Source organism: Corella eumyota, chromosome 2 (assembly GCF_963082875.1).
Source record: "Corella eumyota chromosome 2, kaCorEumy4.1, whole genome shotgun sequence".
In the NCBI taxonomy this organism is placed as follows: domain Eukaryota; kingdom Metazoa; phylum Chordata; class Ascidiacea; order Phlebobranchia; family Corellidae; genus Corella; species Corella eumyota.
The window spans coordinates 11,687,790-11,703,559 of NC_137491.1; the positions used below are offsets into that span (position 1 = coordinate 11,687,790).

General features: G+C 30.1%; 2 protein-coding genes across 2 annotated transcripts; both read left to right on the forward strand.

Moving 5' to 3' along the window:
• The first annotated feature begins 1,568 nt into the window (after positions 1 to 1,568).
• LOC145742746 (homeobox protein OTX2-B-like) lies at positions 1,569 to 6,739 on the forward strand. Its single transcript, XM_082560535.1, has 6 exons — positions 1,569 to 1,687; positions 2,909 to 3,037; positions 3,570 to 3,596; positions 3,924 to 3,983; positions 4,164 to 4,315; positions 5,047 to 6,739. The coding sequence occupies exons 2-6, from the start codon at positions 2,947 to 2,949 to the stop codon at positions 5,938 to 5,940; spliced, it is 1,224 nt and encodes a 407-aa protein (XP_082416661.1). The 5' UTR covers positions 1,569 to 1,687; positions 2,909 to 2,946; the 3' UTR covers positions 5,941 to 6,739.
• Positions 6,740 to 12,563: 5,824 nt separating this feature from the next.
• Positions 12,564 to 15,327, forward strand: LOC145742747 (V-type proton ATPase 116 kDa subunit a 4-like). Its single transcript, XM_082560536.1, has 8 exons — positions 12,564 to 12,622; positions 13,156 to 13,274; positions 13,423 to 13,552; positions 13,684 to 13,866; positions 14,025 to 14,153; positions 14,279 to 14,396; positions 14,589 to 14,679; positions 14,857 to 15,327. The coding sequence occupies exons 2-8, from the start codon at positions 13,204 to 13,206 to the stop codon at positions 15,029 to 15,031; spliced, it is 897 nt and encodes a 298-aa protein (XP_082416662.1). The 5' UTR covers positions 12,564 to 12,622; positions 13,156 to 13,203; the 3' UTR covers positions 15,032 to 15,327.
• Positions 15,328 to 15,770: the final 443 nt, after the last annotated feature.

A 15,770-nucleotide genomic window follows, 5' to 3' on the forward strand; every position in this document is an offset into this window, starting at 1 on the left:
AATATAACTTCCCATTTTGAGATAGGCTTATCGCGTTTTGAGGCCCCTCGACGGTTAATTCCATTAGGAAATACAACGTTGGATAACTGGCGTGTTTTGATAACAAATTTGAAGTCCAAATAAAGTATTTGTTTTCTATTGAGATAAGTTCATTGTCATACCATAAACTTTCGATTTCGCATAATAGGAATTGGAAATGTTATCTTATCTAGGGTTTCTTTTTAATTTAGCAAAATAAATTGTAGTTTTTCCAAATGAAAAATATCACGTTGTCCTTGGCAATAACTTTTTTTTAACCCTTACCTTATTTTTTTTTTAATAACTTCATTTGTTTTCTCTTTCTTTAAAATTTTAAATAACATAATTTAAATAAAATTTTAATTAAGATATTTTTAAAATGTCAATTAAAATTACCGGCCGTTTCTTTAATATTTGAGTCTGTGTTTACTGACTTTAAAGACGAAAGAAATTTGGTTTAAAGCAGGACCATATGCCATCTGTACTTCAAAGCCCGACACCTCTTAGGCTCAAATTTGTCGGAACCTTGATATTTAATTTTAACTCTGGCGCTTCCGACTAGACAATTAATTCGAATAGTTTATTTCTTGAACAATTTTGTATTGGGTATTAACAATATTTATCTCATATTATTCAAGTTAAATTATTCAATTAAAAATTTAAAAAATGTCATTATAATTAAAAGCACTATGGTTTACCTTTGTTTACAAAACAATTGAAATGCTAACAACTTTATTTGGATAATTTTTTTTGACATTTTTTCGGAGCAAATTTAAATTCTGCAAATCATTAAGTTCTTATAGGTCGGGTTACACAGTTAATGAAATTACCCGAATGTTTTAGCACCGGTAGACTGACCACTAAAGTGGTCATTTTGTTGGACAATATTTACGAATGGGTTTAACCAGTCGTTCAAGTGGAAATGACAACTACAAATGGCACGATTTTTCGAGTGTTAATTGCTCGGGCATTTCCTATATTTTCAGCACCTTATGAGATCCGATAGCAAGGCTCATTTTAAGGAGTTTTAAAGTAAGATAGGCCAAGTGAGAAGTAAATGGCGCAGCGGGATTATGCACCTGCAATAGGCTATAGAATTGTCCGAGAGCGAATCGCCGTTGCCCGTTGAATTTCCCACAAAATTAATTCTCACTTCTACGAACGCGCCTTTTTTGTTTCTTTCCTTCTCTCGTTTGCACCCGCACTCTCGTTTTCCGTTTCTTATTGGTTCTCGGATGCGCTCGCGCCCCGGCTCCCTTTTTTCCTTTTTTCCAACCGAATCTAATTAATCGGGGGGCATTTAAATTGGATGCAATCACTCTAGTTTCATTACATTCGAAATTCAATCCGCTGTGACCACAGATCATCCTTAACTGATTATTACGTCAGAGATTATGACGTACATAGGAAATATATAAAGTAGAATTAGAAGAGAAAATATAGATTAGAAATCAAAGACAGCATAGTCTGATAGTTACAGTCAATTTAATTTTAAATTTACAAATATAAATTAATTTAAACAGCAAAACTAAATTTTATATTTTTTGTTTAGATTTATAAATTTTCTATAGTGTTCAAATTGTAATTAAAAATCAAATTAAGCAAATCAATTAATTGGAAATTACATCAACCATCAGAAGTCTATTTTTTCTTTGGATAAAATCTTGAGGTAACTATTAAAAATTTTTTAACCAAATCATTTTTGATTGAACAAAATTAAATGATAGAAAAAAATTAAATTGTATACGTTATCTGAATAGTATTTATATTATCGGTACACATTTTTATTGTAAACAATTCCCCTGCATGTTATGGGAACCAAAATTTTAAGGCGTCTGCCTCTTTAGTAACGGAAAATTCGAAAAGAAAATTGCGTAAATAAACAAATAGAAAAGCAGTAGAATGAATAATGTGCACTAAATACTTTGTATATATTTTTTCTGCTTTTGTTTTACGTGAGTCGCGGGGGACGAAATTCTTATATCAATAAATATTCGACGAAAAAATTAATACAAGGTTTCAGAAAGCCTGGGAAAATGACGTCACGTTACGAAAATATTACGCAATATATATATTTTTAGTTTATTTTACAAAGCGCATATTAATTTGAATATTGTGATTATTTAATTTGATAATTTTTGTATTTAAAAATATTTAAAAATTTTATTTATTTTTTTACAAGAAAATTTTCGAAAGCTTGCTAAAAATTATTTCGCAGAGCGGTGTTTTTTAAATAGATATTAAGTCGAGGATGTTTGGTCACGTGATTCGCGCTTACGCATTCTTCCTGCTTCCAAACTTTCGCGAATGTTTTAAAACTAAAAGTTTGCATAAGGAATCCTGACATGGGATTAAGTTTATTAATCCTTATAATTAGCTTTGATTTCATTTAAATCATTCCATTGTTCGGATACCGGCCAGAATGTACGCTACCGGCATCCAAATCACAACTCGTTATGACGCGTGCGTTACGTCATAATTTGCCCATTGTCACCGTTTATTTACTTTTGAGCCCCGCCAACCTGCACCGGTTTTTCCCAAATTTCCAAGCCGTAATTAGTCTCTAAAACAATGAAGTTAAGAAAATAGTGAATTTCGTTTTCCGCACTTTTCCAAAATCGGTCGCAGCGCGCACATGTAGTTAATGAGGGCAACTCTTTTAGAACAATACTTATTCGCAAGGTGCAGAAACTTAAACTGGGTTTCTTTAGTAGTTAGATCATGACGCTAGTTTTAGTGCAAAGTCATAATAGTTTTGTTAAATAAGTCTGAGTATATATGAATTATTGATATGTGGAATGGCTAAATGATTAACATTCTATTGAAAATACAACATTAAAAATTATTTAAAACAAAACCTCATTTTACTATTTTTTTTATTATTTTTTAGGTTTTAAGTTGAGTTTTTGCTGAGTCAAGAAAGAAATTATGTCTTACTTAAAGCCACCCCATTATGCTATGAACGGTCTTGGATTAGGTCATGATATGAATTTGTTACACCCATCTGTTACCTATCCCGGTATGTATTCTTTTATAACCTTATAATTACATTTAACATAGCCATTTTGTAATGTGTTCAATGGTAAGCGTTTTTTTTATTCGCTTGGTGATTTTCTCACATTAAACCTTACCTAAATACCTTCTAAGAAATGTGCTAAATAGCAATGGAGAAATACTTGTAGATTAAGGGACCGGTCTAAGATTATATTAATCTTTATGTAGTTGTTTTCTGCTGATGGTAAATTTATATAAATATGATTGAAATAATAACAACACGAAGTTGTTTTTGCCACAATTCTAGAAATTGTTGTTGTTATATAAATGTATTAGTCATTTAAATTCTTGCAGCATGATGGAAATTACCCAACTACTGGAATTTTTTTATTTCTTTTTATTTTAAAGTGACTTTTCGGCACAAACAAAAAAAATTAGTTAAAATTTATTTTATTTTATTAGTTTCTATTTTTAAATTAGTTTTTTTATTTCATGTTCTCCTCTTTGCCTTTGACAAATTCTGCGGATGAATACAAAATTGAATTAAACAAATCCAGGCGACTCCGCTGCTTGCTATTTTCAACGTAAGTGCAGCATTTTAATATATTATACAATATGCCTAACACTGTAAATATTTTAATTAAATAACAAGCTCCGAAAACGTATGTAGTTAATAAAGGCGCTGATCCCTCGGATTATACAAACATTCAGTAATTGCATAATCGGTGCAATGTTAGCGATTTAATTAAGCGTGAAGCTTGTACTTTAAGGCGCGTGCTGCTACTCCATGTAATTGCACGCCTCTTTATGAAATTATTAGCTTTTATTTCACTTAATAGCCGCACTGGGCCTCCTAATTATAGTAAACAGCAAGTTTCGTCTGATCTAACCTCATGTTTTCTTGTGTTTAGGTATCCAAGGTATGCACCAGGGCGCGAAAAATATGCAGTTCGGAGCTCCACCAGTTTACAGTAAGCAATTTAGTAAATAAAAAAACAAAAAATGAATTTATTTGACCTTGTTTCGAAAATGTTAAAAAAAAAATTTTTAATTTGTGAAAATAATTTACCTATTGTATAATTCATGTATTTATCAATTAAACTATTTTAAACTTGTTTTATCAAAGCTTTAAACAATTTATTGTTGTTCAGGTACTTCCAGGAAACAACGCAGAGAACGAACAACCTTCACAAGAGCCCAGCTTGATATACTCGAGGCCTTGTTCGGGAAAACAAGATATCCAGATATTTTTATGCGAGAGGAAGTTGCATTGAAAATTAACTTGCCCGAATCTCGAGTTCAGGTTAGTAAAATTAAAATTTTTTACAACATTTTAAATTTTTAAATATTTATAGTAAAATTCAAATATTTAAATTCTTACAAATGTTTTTTTGTGCGCATGTATTGTTTATAACAGAAAGGTATTGTCGACATATAAGTAAGTCACTTTACTGTATTATTGTTTGAATATATAAACTGCTGTCAATCACATGGTTACTCTAGTATAACAGATTAACAAAAGCTGAACGTTTAAAAATAGGACGATATTTCTCTTTCGAATTTCGGGATTAAATCCACAAGACAATATGTTTATATTTTTATGTGCGCGTCCATGCACGTAATCGCATTTTCATAGCCCCTTACTGTTTCACTTTGACGCCGATTGTTTTGTGCTTTGCCGTAAAGGTTTTATCGCGTCAGCTTGTACGTAATGCGACGTTTTGGCCCCGAAAAATAAACTAAGGGCGTTTGGAGGGGATTAATTCTTTCGTTGTAGTGTGGGAAAGATGCAGTGTAGAAAGAAAGCGTACCAGCTCGCAGCACGACCCCGGCGCAACGTTAGTTTTAAGCACGTTCTTTAACACCATGACATTTATTGAAATTTTTGGGGATTAAAAATTGTAGTGTGTGAGGATATGCGAGTACGGGCACTGCGTTGAGAACATCTTAAAAATTAAATTAATTTAATCAATTTCGGATTTAGGAAATAATATTTTTTTTATTTTTTATTAATATAATCTTTTTGTTCTCTAGGTTTGGTTTAAGAACAGGCGTGCTAAATGTCGACAACAAGTTCAACAACAACAACAAAAACAAAAGACAACTCCAAACAACTCAACCAGTGGAGCAAACAGCAACAACAATAGTTCGTCCTCTGCCAATAAGAAGAAAAGTCCGCCAACAACTCCAACATCCCCGCCTGTTGCTAATTCCGACAGTACATCTCCCTTTCAACAAACTCAACAACTTTCAAGTCAGAACAGCATCCAGTCACTCAACCAAGCTTCCAGTACTTCGCCTGTACCTGGCTCACCAGTGTCATCTAACGGACACGTAGCGCCGTCTGTCACGCCCTCTGCGCTTTTAGGAGGAAACGACATTAACGGACAACCTGCTTCAGCAGGCCATGCACATTCAAACAGCATTGGTCCAATGGGTAATTCAAACAACATTTGGAGCCCAGCGTCTGTTTCACCCGGAGCCAGCAGTGACGGCAACTCGCATGTTGCTGGAATGACAGGTTATCCTGGTACATCGATCAACAACAACACGTCTTATGCAGCAGCTGCTGTGGCAAATGCAGCACACTCACCATACGGACTTTCAAGCAACAGCCATTTATCTGGTGGAGGATATGGTCAAGGCTACCCCTCATCCCACTCTTATTTTGGTACTATGGAGACTTCGTATTTGCCATCAATGCCATTTTCGTCTGCCACTGGCCATGGTGCCAACGATATGTCAATGGTTGGTCATAACAGCCACGCCCATATCGGTCACCACGCTTCCGCACAAGCCCACGGAGCCAACCAATTTATGTCACAATCTTACCCTTACCACCACGGTGCCGCGGGATCTTACCCAACCGTATCTGAATGCGTTGACTACAAAGACCAAGCACAAGGCTGGAAATTTCAAGTTTTGTAAAATCTGATCTGTTCTTAAGAATAGATTCATGAAGACGACATCGACCGGGCAAGAATATCGTTGTTGTCATGAGGCGAGCCGCGGTTCGCTACAGGAGCTAGAGAGCTGGTTGCTCTCCAAGCGGTTATAGACTCAATTTTAAGTCAGCGACGATTTGGTCTGATTTAGGCAACTTCCGGTTTTGTTGTTGTGCTTTGTTATTTGCGCTATGTGTTATGAATATTTAATTTTTGCTTTTTTTTCTTTTTTCTCGTATATTCTGTTCTAACATTTCTATCGTATTTACGCGTTGCAAATTTAAGACCAAATTTGCTGTGCACCACTAACGTACTACAACGGCATTAAAAATCATTTGGTCAGCATTCCATGACTTTACAGGTTTCTTTAATATTTATCTGCCAATTTAAAAAAAACATAAAAAATAAATTTGTGCTAATTCGTATTATATTAAAAATCTTTTTTATAAAATGGTACTGATTGATATTGTATAGTATGCCACATGGCCTATTAACTAAAACCACATTTTTAGAAAATGAAATTATCTTAAAAATCAAAAATAATAAAATTTATAAATTTTTACGCCAGGAAGCAAACTATGAGCTGTATCTTGCTAAACACATTAAACTTTACTAATACACAATGCACAAAATGTTCTTGCGGATTGCATAAATAGTATATTTATTGTTACACATTTTTATTTGCATTGTATTTACCCATATGTCAATTTCACATTTTGTTATTAAATTTGATGATTTTTTGCTACGAGATTTTTGTGAAGTTTTAGGGCAAAACTTTCTGTAATTTGTCGTTCTTTTGTTTTGTTTGATAAATTAAAATGGGAGGAAATTATGATTTAGTATCTTGTTTTGTTTTCGCCCTGGATTAAGCTGATCAATAACTCGCAATGACTTAAAATTAAAAAAAAAATATTCAGTTTAATACAAAATAAACTTTTTTAGGCATTTCTCACTTTCAATAATGCCATAATTACAAGAAATAAACACCAGATGCTAAAAAGTATGCAAATTTAGTTTAGTAATAAATTGAGGATAGCTTAAACAGATAATAAACAGATTATCGATCATATGATTAAAGCCTGATTAGAGACTAAAGGTATTCTCATCACATGCATTTTTATTTCGTTTCGGTCTGACATTTTGTAGTGGAGTTTTGGAAAGTACCGAAGTAAACACGTTTAAATTTAGCGCCCAATATAATTGTAAATTAATGTATATTTAAAATTTTACTTGACAGTTTTAAATATTAAATGTTATTAAAAATTAAAAGATAATCGTATAACTTTTTTTTAAATAAAAAATGTTTTCTATAAATCAGGTTAATAAACTGTTTTTAAACGTGTTTTACTTATTTCTTGTAGACTGCAATTAAATAGGCATTAATTTATAGTAAAAGTGTCCTGAAGTAGCTCTTAAAAATGGGGCACTTGTTTCGAAGTGAGGAAATGTGCCTGGCACAACTTTACTTGCAAAGTGAAGCTGCTTTTTTATGTGTTAGTGAACTTGGAGAGCTGGGATTGGTTCAATTTCGAGACGTAAATATATCTCTCATTGCATAACACATAACATTTTTATTTATTATTATAACTTTTTTTTGTATATATCTTTATCCTCAATATGGGAAGGTCGAATGCGCGACCTAAACATAAAGTAACACCAGTTACTCCACCCATTCTTTTTAAATAGTTGTTGTTAAAAATTTTTAATTTGAATGTGCATTGTATCGAGGTTAAAAAATATTTATTTTTTTTATTAACCGTTACTATGATATTGATAACATATATTTATAAACTGAAATAATAATATATATGTTTATTTCAAATTAACCTTTTTTGCACAGCTTAATCCAGGTGTAAATGCTTTTCAAAGAAAGTATGTGAATGAAGTTAGAAGATGTGATGAGATGGAAAGAAAACTACGTAATTATAAAAAATTATTTTAATTAAATTTATTATAACCAAATAAAAAAAAATAAAAAATCTTAATTTGTATGTGAATAGTTTTTTTTTATGTTATGATTATTTTAAACATGAAAAAAATATTTTTTAAAAATTTAAATGTTAATTCTTTAAAACCCAAGAATAAATTTTATTTTTAGGGTTTTTGGAGCGTGAGTTGCACAAGGATAAAATTCCAATTGATGATAATGGTGAAAATCCTTTAGCTCCCCAACCTCGAGAAATGATTGAATTAGAGGTTTTTGCAATAAAAAAATAGCTAATATTCACAGTGTTATTTATAGATTTTTGTTACATGGCAAAAAAGTGTTTATAACCATTGTTTAAGAGACTTACTAGGCATGTGGTATAGCTAAAAGTTTATAAAAATTGTAAATTCTGCCTTAGTTTTATGTTTAATTATTATCTTACAGTCTGTGCCATTGTTAATATGATTATTAAAAAATTTAGGCCAGGTTTGAAAAACTTGAGCAAGATATGAAGGAGGTTAACGCTAATCAAGAAGCACTCAAGCGTAACTTCCTTGAACTTACCGAGCTTAAACATATTTTACGAAAAACTCAAAACTTTTTTGATGAGGTAAGCTTTTTTTTAACAAAGCAAACTCAAATAGTGGCAAAAATTTAAGTTTTTTTAAAATTATCTATTAATAATATAAACCATTGCTTGTAAATTGATACAAGTCTTTGAAGCAAGTTTGTCAGCCATATTTCATTACTTTATTGCACTTTGTTATCTGTTTGTAAGTTTTGTTGTTGTTTTCTGTCAAATAGTTTTAATGTATGCATTATAACTTTAATTGTTTTTTTTACTTGCTTGTTTATGTTTTGTTGCTGTAGGGGGAATTTCGTTGTTCATATTACGTTGTTTATTTTAAAAAAAACTAACTTTTGGTGACTTTTCTAAATTCGCAATCTTGAATTATTAGAATTTAAAATCAAATACATGGATTTTTTAAGTTTGTTTTCAATTTCCCAATGATTTCAGTCATATTGGTGGTAGCATAGCTTTACTTTAGGTTATATAGAGTTAAATAAGTATAATGTTCAATTTTCTACTTATTTATTATAATTTGTATAAAGTTCTGACATAACACTTACATTATATTTTATAACACTTAAATTTTGCAAATCCTTGGATAATTAAGAATTATAAATGTTTTTAATGTTACTGGATTATTACCAGTTTCTTACCAAAGGGAATTAAAACATTTTTTTTCCAATTTGCTTATTATTTACAACAGTAATAAGAAATAATATTTATTTTTCAATATTTTTTGTTTTTTTTGTTAAATTTTTTTGTTGTTGGATAAGCCAAATCGGCTATTGTTTTGTCAGACATTTTAAAATTAGCCACATGCACTTGAATACAAGTTTTATTGATTGTTTTGTTCTCTAAAATCAAAAGAGGAATTTTTTGTAATGGTTCTAACGTGTCTTATTTATGTAATTATATTTGTGACTGGATGTAGGCAATCATGTTTGAGAATGAAGATTCATTTATGGGTGATGACGAACAAGCTCTTATGCTCGGTGAAACAACCAAAGGACCACATACAAAGCTAGGGTGAGTTTATTAAAATTTTACGCCCCAAAATCAAATCAATTTAGATAATCTTTTAGTTAACAGGACCAGGCATTTGTTAAAGTTCTTAAAAATACTTTTTTTAAATTTAACAAAAGTTAACTAACTTACCGAACAGCGTTGTTTTCACATAAATCTAATTAGATGTATTCACTTAAAAAAATTAAAAAAAGCTTGACAAATATCATATAACATTTCTTATATTTTAATTTGGAGCAATAAAAGGTTGGATGTTGATTGTCATGTTAAAGGGTTTAATTAATCTTTGTGCTGCGTAATTTCATGATTTGCATGTTATTTGGTTGTTTGCAATTCACATTTTAAATTTTTGCTACTAATTGAGCACTCACTATGCTGCTGCTTTCTTGCATTTGGTTTGCTGATTATTTACTAATATTGATGGAAATAATTTTGACCTAAGCTTTTTGTGATTCTCCAAAATTTTTTTTTTACTTAGCGAACAGCAGAGCACTTTTTACCGCATGATATTAACCCTTGTAGTAGAGCGTTTAAAATAATACTAATATAACAAAATAAAGGTGCATTGCATGTTTGCCATTAGATAATCTTTAAATTAGAACGGTTTGCAAAACTAATGAGGTGTGGTTGTCTGGGCAATAAAATAAATATGTAAATAATTATAATAATGCCAACCACAGATGGATAATAATGATGCGTCTAAAGTCGAAACTTTCCTTGATTCTCGTCCCCAATCTCTTAAACTTGGGTAAGCATTCCTTGCACAAAAATATTTTTCTGAAATATTAAAGTTGATTTACATGTTTAATGTTTGCACATATTTGCTAAGTTAAAACAATTAATAAAATTATTAGGTTGATATATTGGTCTGAGTAAGTAAATCTAATTATCATACTTGTTATTTTAAATCTTAACTTTTGGTATGACTGTTATTTATTTGTTTTTATTGGACCGTGTTTCTGCCTCCTTTTTTTCTTTTCTGTGTGATTAGATTTGTTTATATAAATTTTAAGGTATAAAGGTAAAAAGAGTGTGTGTTAATTCTTATGTTCTATGATCTTATAAAATAAAACCCTAATTAAAAGTATATAAATATTTAAATTGTTTAATTTAAAACTAATACACTTTCAAAATAATTAGGTTTGTAGCTGGTGTGGTAGCAAGAGAAAAGATTCCAGGATTTGAAAGAGTTTTATGGAGAGCTTGTCGCGGAAATGTTTTTCTTCGTTACGCTGAAATTGAAACACCCTTTGAAGATCCACAAACTGTAAATTAAATTATTTTTCCAAGTTTTGTTTCAATTCATAGAAACTTATTTTTCTTAAACATGACTCTTTTTTATTTTTTTATAGGGTGACATGATTCAGAAAAATGTCTTCATCATTTTCTTTCAAGGAGACCAACTTAAAAACAGGGTCAAGAAAATTTGTGAAGCGTAAGAATTATTTTTTAAAATACTTAGTCGTGATTAGACAACTTATTTTAATCTAATTAACATAAAGAATATGACATTTTATTCTTAAAATTAAGAGAATATATCTGGGTTGGTTGTTGTTGTATTACTAACCAATAAGTTTCGTTGAGCAAATTTACTCTGAAACTGACATATTTAAGTAAACTTTTAGCACATTTTATTTAAAAAAAATTATAAATTTGTTATTTAAAAAAAAGTGATAAAATAACTTTAACAGATTTCGTGCATCTTTGTATCCCTGCCCTGATACACCTCAGGAAAGACGGGAAGTTGCAATCGGAGTTATGACTCGAATTGAGGATTTGCAAACTGTAATTACTTTCATATTAATTTAATTCCAGTATTTGTTTAAATCTGTGCAATAAATTTAAAGTTTTAATAAATTTTTGTCAGTTTTAATAGCATTTTGGAGTTTTTAATTCCGATTTTATTTATTAAATTAATTTTTGCCAAATTTAGGTTTTAAATCAAACAGAGGATCACAGAAGATTGGTTTTGTCACAAGTCGCATTAAACATTAGGGTTTGGCTTATTAAGGTTAGTTATCTTTTTCTAATTTTAATTTTATGTTAAAGTTTTATATTGTGTAAATTCAGAAAAGTTGCAAATTTTATACCTAGATGTTTAAATTTCTTATGGATTACAAGTAAAATCAAATTTCTTTAATCATTTTATTAAATTTTTAGGTTAGAAAAATCAAGGCTATCTATCACACCCTGAACATGTTTAATGTTAACATGGCTGAAAAGTGTTTGATTGGTGAATGTTGGTGCCCAGTGATCGACATTGATAGAATTCAACTTGCTCTTAGAAGAGGAACTGTAAGTAAAAGACTGTTAAAATATATACAAAAAAATTTGCAGTTCAAGTTTTAAATTTATTTTAAGTCTGCTTTTTTAAGATTACCTATTATCTAGGGCTTTATAGTTTTTACAAGTTAGTTTTTTTAATAACAAGTTATTTTTTTACTTAACTTGTAGGAAATGAGTGGATCTTCAGTTCCATCCATCATGCAGAGAATGAAAACAGATCGAGATCCACCAACTTACAATCGAACTGACAAATTTACCTCAGCTTTCCAGGGAATTGTCGATGCTTTTGGTGTGGCTGATTATAGAGAAGTTAATCCAGGTAATACACATTATTTCTTAAAATTGTAAATAGAATACATAATGTAGGGTTCTAGTCTTTTGTACACACTCAGTAACTTGTGTTTAAATATTCTAAGTACTTAAGTACTATGTTAAAAGTCTAACATTTTTTTTATTTGTTTTTTAGCCCCATTTACAATTATTACATTTCCCTTCTTGTTTGGTGTAATGTTTGGTGATTTGGGACACGGTTTTCTCATGTTCTTATCTGCATTGTACATGGTAATTAATGAAAAACGATTTCTGGCTAAGAAATCAGACAATGAGGTAAATCCAAATTAAAATATTAGTAAGTTAACCAAACGTTACTGAAATTATGTTTAACTACCTACATATATGCAATATTTAAGTAATTAAATTACTTTTGTCATAGATCTGGGAAATTATGTTTGGTGGACGTTACATCATTCTTCTTATGGGGTTGTTCTCTATGTACAGTGGTTACCTATACAATGAAGTTTTCTCAAGATCTTTGAATGTTTTTGGATCAGCTTGGAATGTTTCCGCTATGGAGTATTCGTAAGTAAATGTTTCAAGTAAATTTATTGATAATCACCATTTTTTAAAAAAAATTGTATGTATTATATGTTAAACGGTTACATCTAAAGCTGCTTAGGTTACCTTAGCCAGGTCTTCTTATAGCTCAGAAGCATCAAAAATAATTATATAAACCAAATTAGCAATCAAGTAACAATTTGATTAGCATGTATAAAAAGAATTTTTTATATTTTTTAGTGACGAGGTTTTGTTTACCACACCATTGCTTACACTAAACCCAGCAAAACCAGGTGTCTTTGCTGGTACACCAATGGCATATCCTAATGGAACAGGAGCGCCTTATCCTTATGGAATGGATCCAGTAAGTAATTACATTATCATTATCTAATTTTAGAGGATTTAATATTTGTTTTATATTTTTTGTCTACTTAATCCTATTTTAATTTTAGTTAATTTTGGTCATTTACTTTTAATTTTTGTTAAAGCGTATTTTTTAAAAGTTAAGTTAAGCCTTTTATACATATTAAATACTAACCTGGAATATATTATAATAGATTTGGCAATCTGCATTAAACAAGATTACATTTGAGAATAGCTACAAAATGAAAACTGCTGTCATTCTTGGATGTACACAGATGGTGTTTGGTCTTATGCTAGCTCTTTGTAATCATTTGTAAGTTCTTAGTTTTTTTAATTTTTTTTTTACTCAAATACTCCTAACAACCTAAAGATCTTGTACATGTTTTAAATAAGGAGCTATAATATACATTACTGTTTTTAATTAACTGTTATTAATTTTAGAAATTTAAAACTTTTTTTAGGTACTTCAAGCATTACTTAAAAATCTTTACTGAATGGATCCCACGAATGTTGTTTATTTGGTGTGTGATCGGTTATTTGTGCATCATTATTGTGTACAAGTGGGCTGTTTGGAAGGCTAGCGAATCTCATGTAAGTAACCTCAAAATAAAAATTGTATACTTTAAATGAAAATTATTATTACTTTAACATAAATTAGGGGTTATTGCTATTTAAAGAATACCTCAATAATTAATACTAAAACAGTTAAATTTTTTTTTCAGAGTGCACCTAGTTTACTGATTGGATTGATTGACATGTTTATGTTTACTGGAACACCAACTCTATATGCCTATCAGGGTCCAATTCAAACCGTGATTGTTCTTCTTGCTGTTCTTTGTGTACCGTGGATGTTGTTGGTTCGACCTGCTATTCTTTACCGACGAAACAAGAAGAAAATGAGAGAAGTAAGTTGTGTTTTCTTTCCTTTGTCAACTATTTTTCCAAACTTAAGTTGAGTAATGTTTATGTTTTTCTATTTTGGTAAGCACTTGTGCTTTTTTGTTAGTAAAATATGTTGTAGCGTGAGTTGTTAAAACTTTTATTATTTTTAATATGTCTATAGGGAAAGGGAAAAATTATAATAAAGGATCGGGACGATGAGGATCTTTTGGCTCCAGATCATGATGAAGCAACTGAGCTCTATGACCCAGAGACTGGAAGTCTTCCAGATTTGCCTGAGCATGAGGAGGAGGTAAAAATAAAAAAAGATATCATTATTCTAAACAAAGTAGTAGTTTTAAAAACTTCCACCTATGGCCTATAACTTTGTTAAAACAAAACATATATAAAAAAAATGTATATATTTGAAATTTTAAGTTTGTTCTTGGTGAAGTGATGATTTATCAAATTATTCACACCATTGAATATTGTCTCAGTTGTATTTCCCACACTGCATCATATCTACGACTGTGGGCTCTTAGTCTTGCCCATTCTGGTGAGTTTCATGTTTTTATTTCGAAAAAGTTATAAACTTATGTTTTTTAAACTATTTGAGTTTCTAGTGACTGTTATTTTGATTAATTGCGTTTTTAATTGCACCTACTATACATAATTGTACCTTAACTTCTTAGTTTGGTTATGGTTCTTTAATGAAGGTTTTGCTAAATGACCCTTTTTTTCTGTTAAGAATTGTCAGAGGTGTTGTGGACAATGGTAATGCACAGTGGTCTAGCTGTTAAGGGATATTTTGGGTCAGTCATGTTGTGGGCTATTTTCTGGTAAGTTTTTTTACTTATATTTTATATAAACCTTAAATCAGTTAGGTGAATGTTGTCTATTTATTTTATGTCTAACCATATTGTAAATACATACTATGATTTTGTTATTGTATTGTCAAGGTAAGAAGTTAGGACCAAAGTATAGTTTGCATTATATAAGTTTTGTTTATTTTTTAGGGGATTTGCTGCATTAACAATCAGTATTCTGCTAATTATGGAGGGTTTGTCGGCTTTCTTGCATGCTTTACGTTTGCACTGGGTTGAATTTCAATCCAAGTTTTATGGAGGCGAGGGCTATATGTTTATCCCATTTTCGTTTAAAGCTATTGTACAGGGCCATGCAGATGACTGAAACTAAAAGCATCCTTTTTGGTTTTAGGTAATGTGAATGTAAATATTATATAATAAAACAAAAGTTTTGAATTAATAAATATTTGGGTTTTATAAGTTTAAATAAATTGTGCTTTATTTTTGATTTTTTTTACAAATCGGTACATTTTTAATATAATTATGGTTGCATTTTTTATATAATTCTGGTAGGTTTTGTTTATTTTGTGTTGTTTGTATAATGTATTGTGCAATATTATCCCAGTTCTTCATCTACCAATTTGATAAAACTTTAAAATAAGAATTTTGCCACACAACAATGAATAACTTTTTTGTGTTGTTTAACCATTCACTTTAACAATAGTTGTGTTTAATATAGTACTAAATAATAAAACGTTTATTTTGGAATTTTTGCTTGTTTTAAAATAAATAGAATAAGGTAGACAGAAATGATTTTCATTTTAAAAAGAAAATACATTTGTTAATTAATCGTGGTTTATAATATAGCGTTAGAGTTAAATAATTTGTTATTAATAAAAAATGATTAATTAATAACAATTTTATTAAACCTAAACCATCTGAAACTAAAATGTTTTTTATCATAAGATCAACGGCTGTTTTGAGACTAAATTGAAACGTCACAATCACATGATTCCTGTTTCGTTTAAGATGACGTCTTAGCAATTTTCCGTTGTGTTTTGTATAAACTAGCGTTTTGCAAGTAAGCCTTAAAAGAACATTGAACTTGAGTATGTAGTTAAAAT

Coding starts and splice junctions, on each gene's coding strand:
- LOC145742746 (XM_082560535.1), top strand. CDS start 2,947: ATGTCTTACTTAAAGCCACCCCATTATGCTATGAACGGTCTTGGATTA. Junction 3,984..4,163: donor CGGAGCTCCACCAGTTTACA/GTAAGCAATTTA, acceptor ATTGTTGTTCAG/GTACTTCCAGGAAACAACGC. Junction 4,316..5,046: donor TGCCCGAATCTCGAGTTCAG/GTTAGTAAAATT, acceptor TTTGTTCTCTAG/GTTTGGTTTAAGAACAGGCG.
- LOC145742747 (XM_082560536.1), top strand. CDS start 13,204: ATGAAAACTGCTGTCATTCTTGGATGTACACAGATGGTGTTTGGTCTT. Junction 14,154..14,278: donor TGCCTGAGCATGAGGAGGAG/GTAAAAATAAAA, acceptor TGAAATTTTAAG/TTTGTTCTTGGTGAAGTGAT. Junction 14,680..14,856: donor ATGTTGTGGGCTATTTTCTG/GTAAGTTTTTTT, acceptor TTTATTTTTTAG/GGGATTTGCTGCATTAACAA.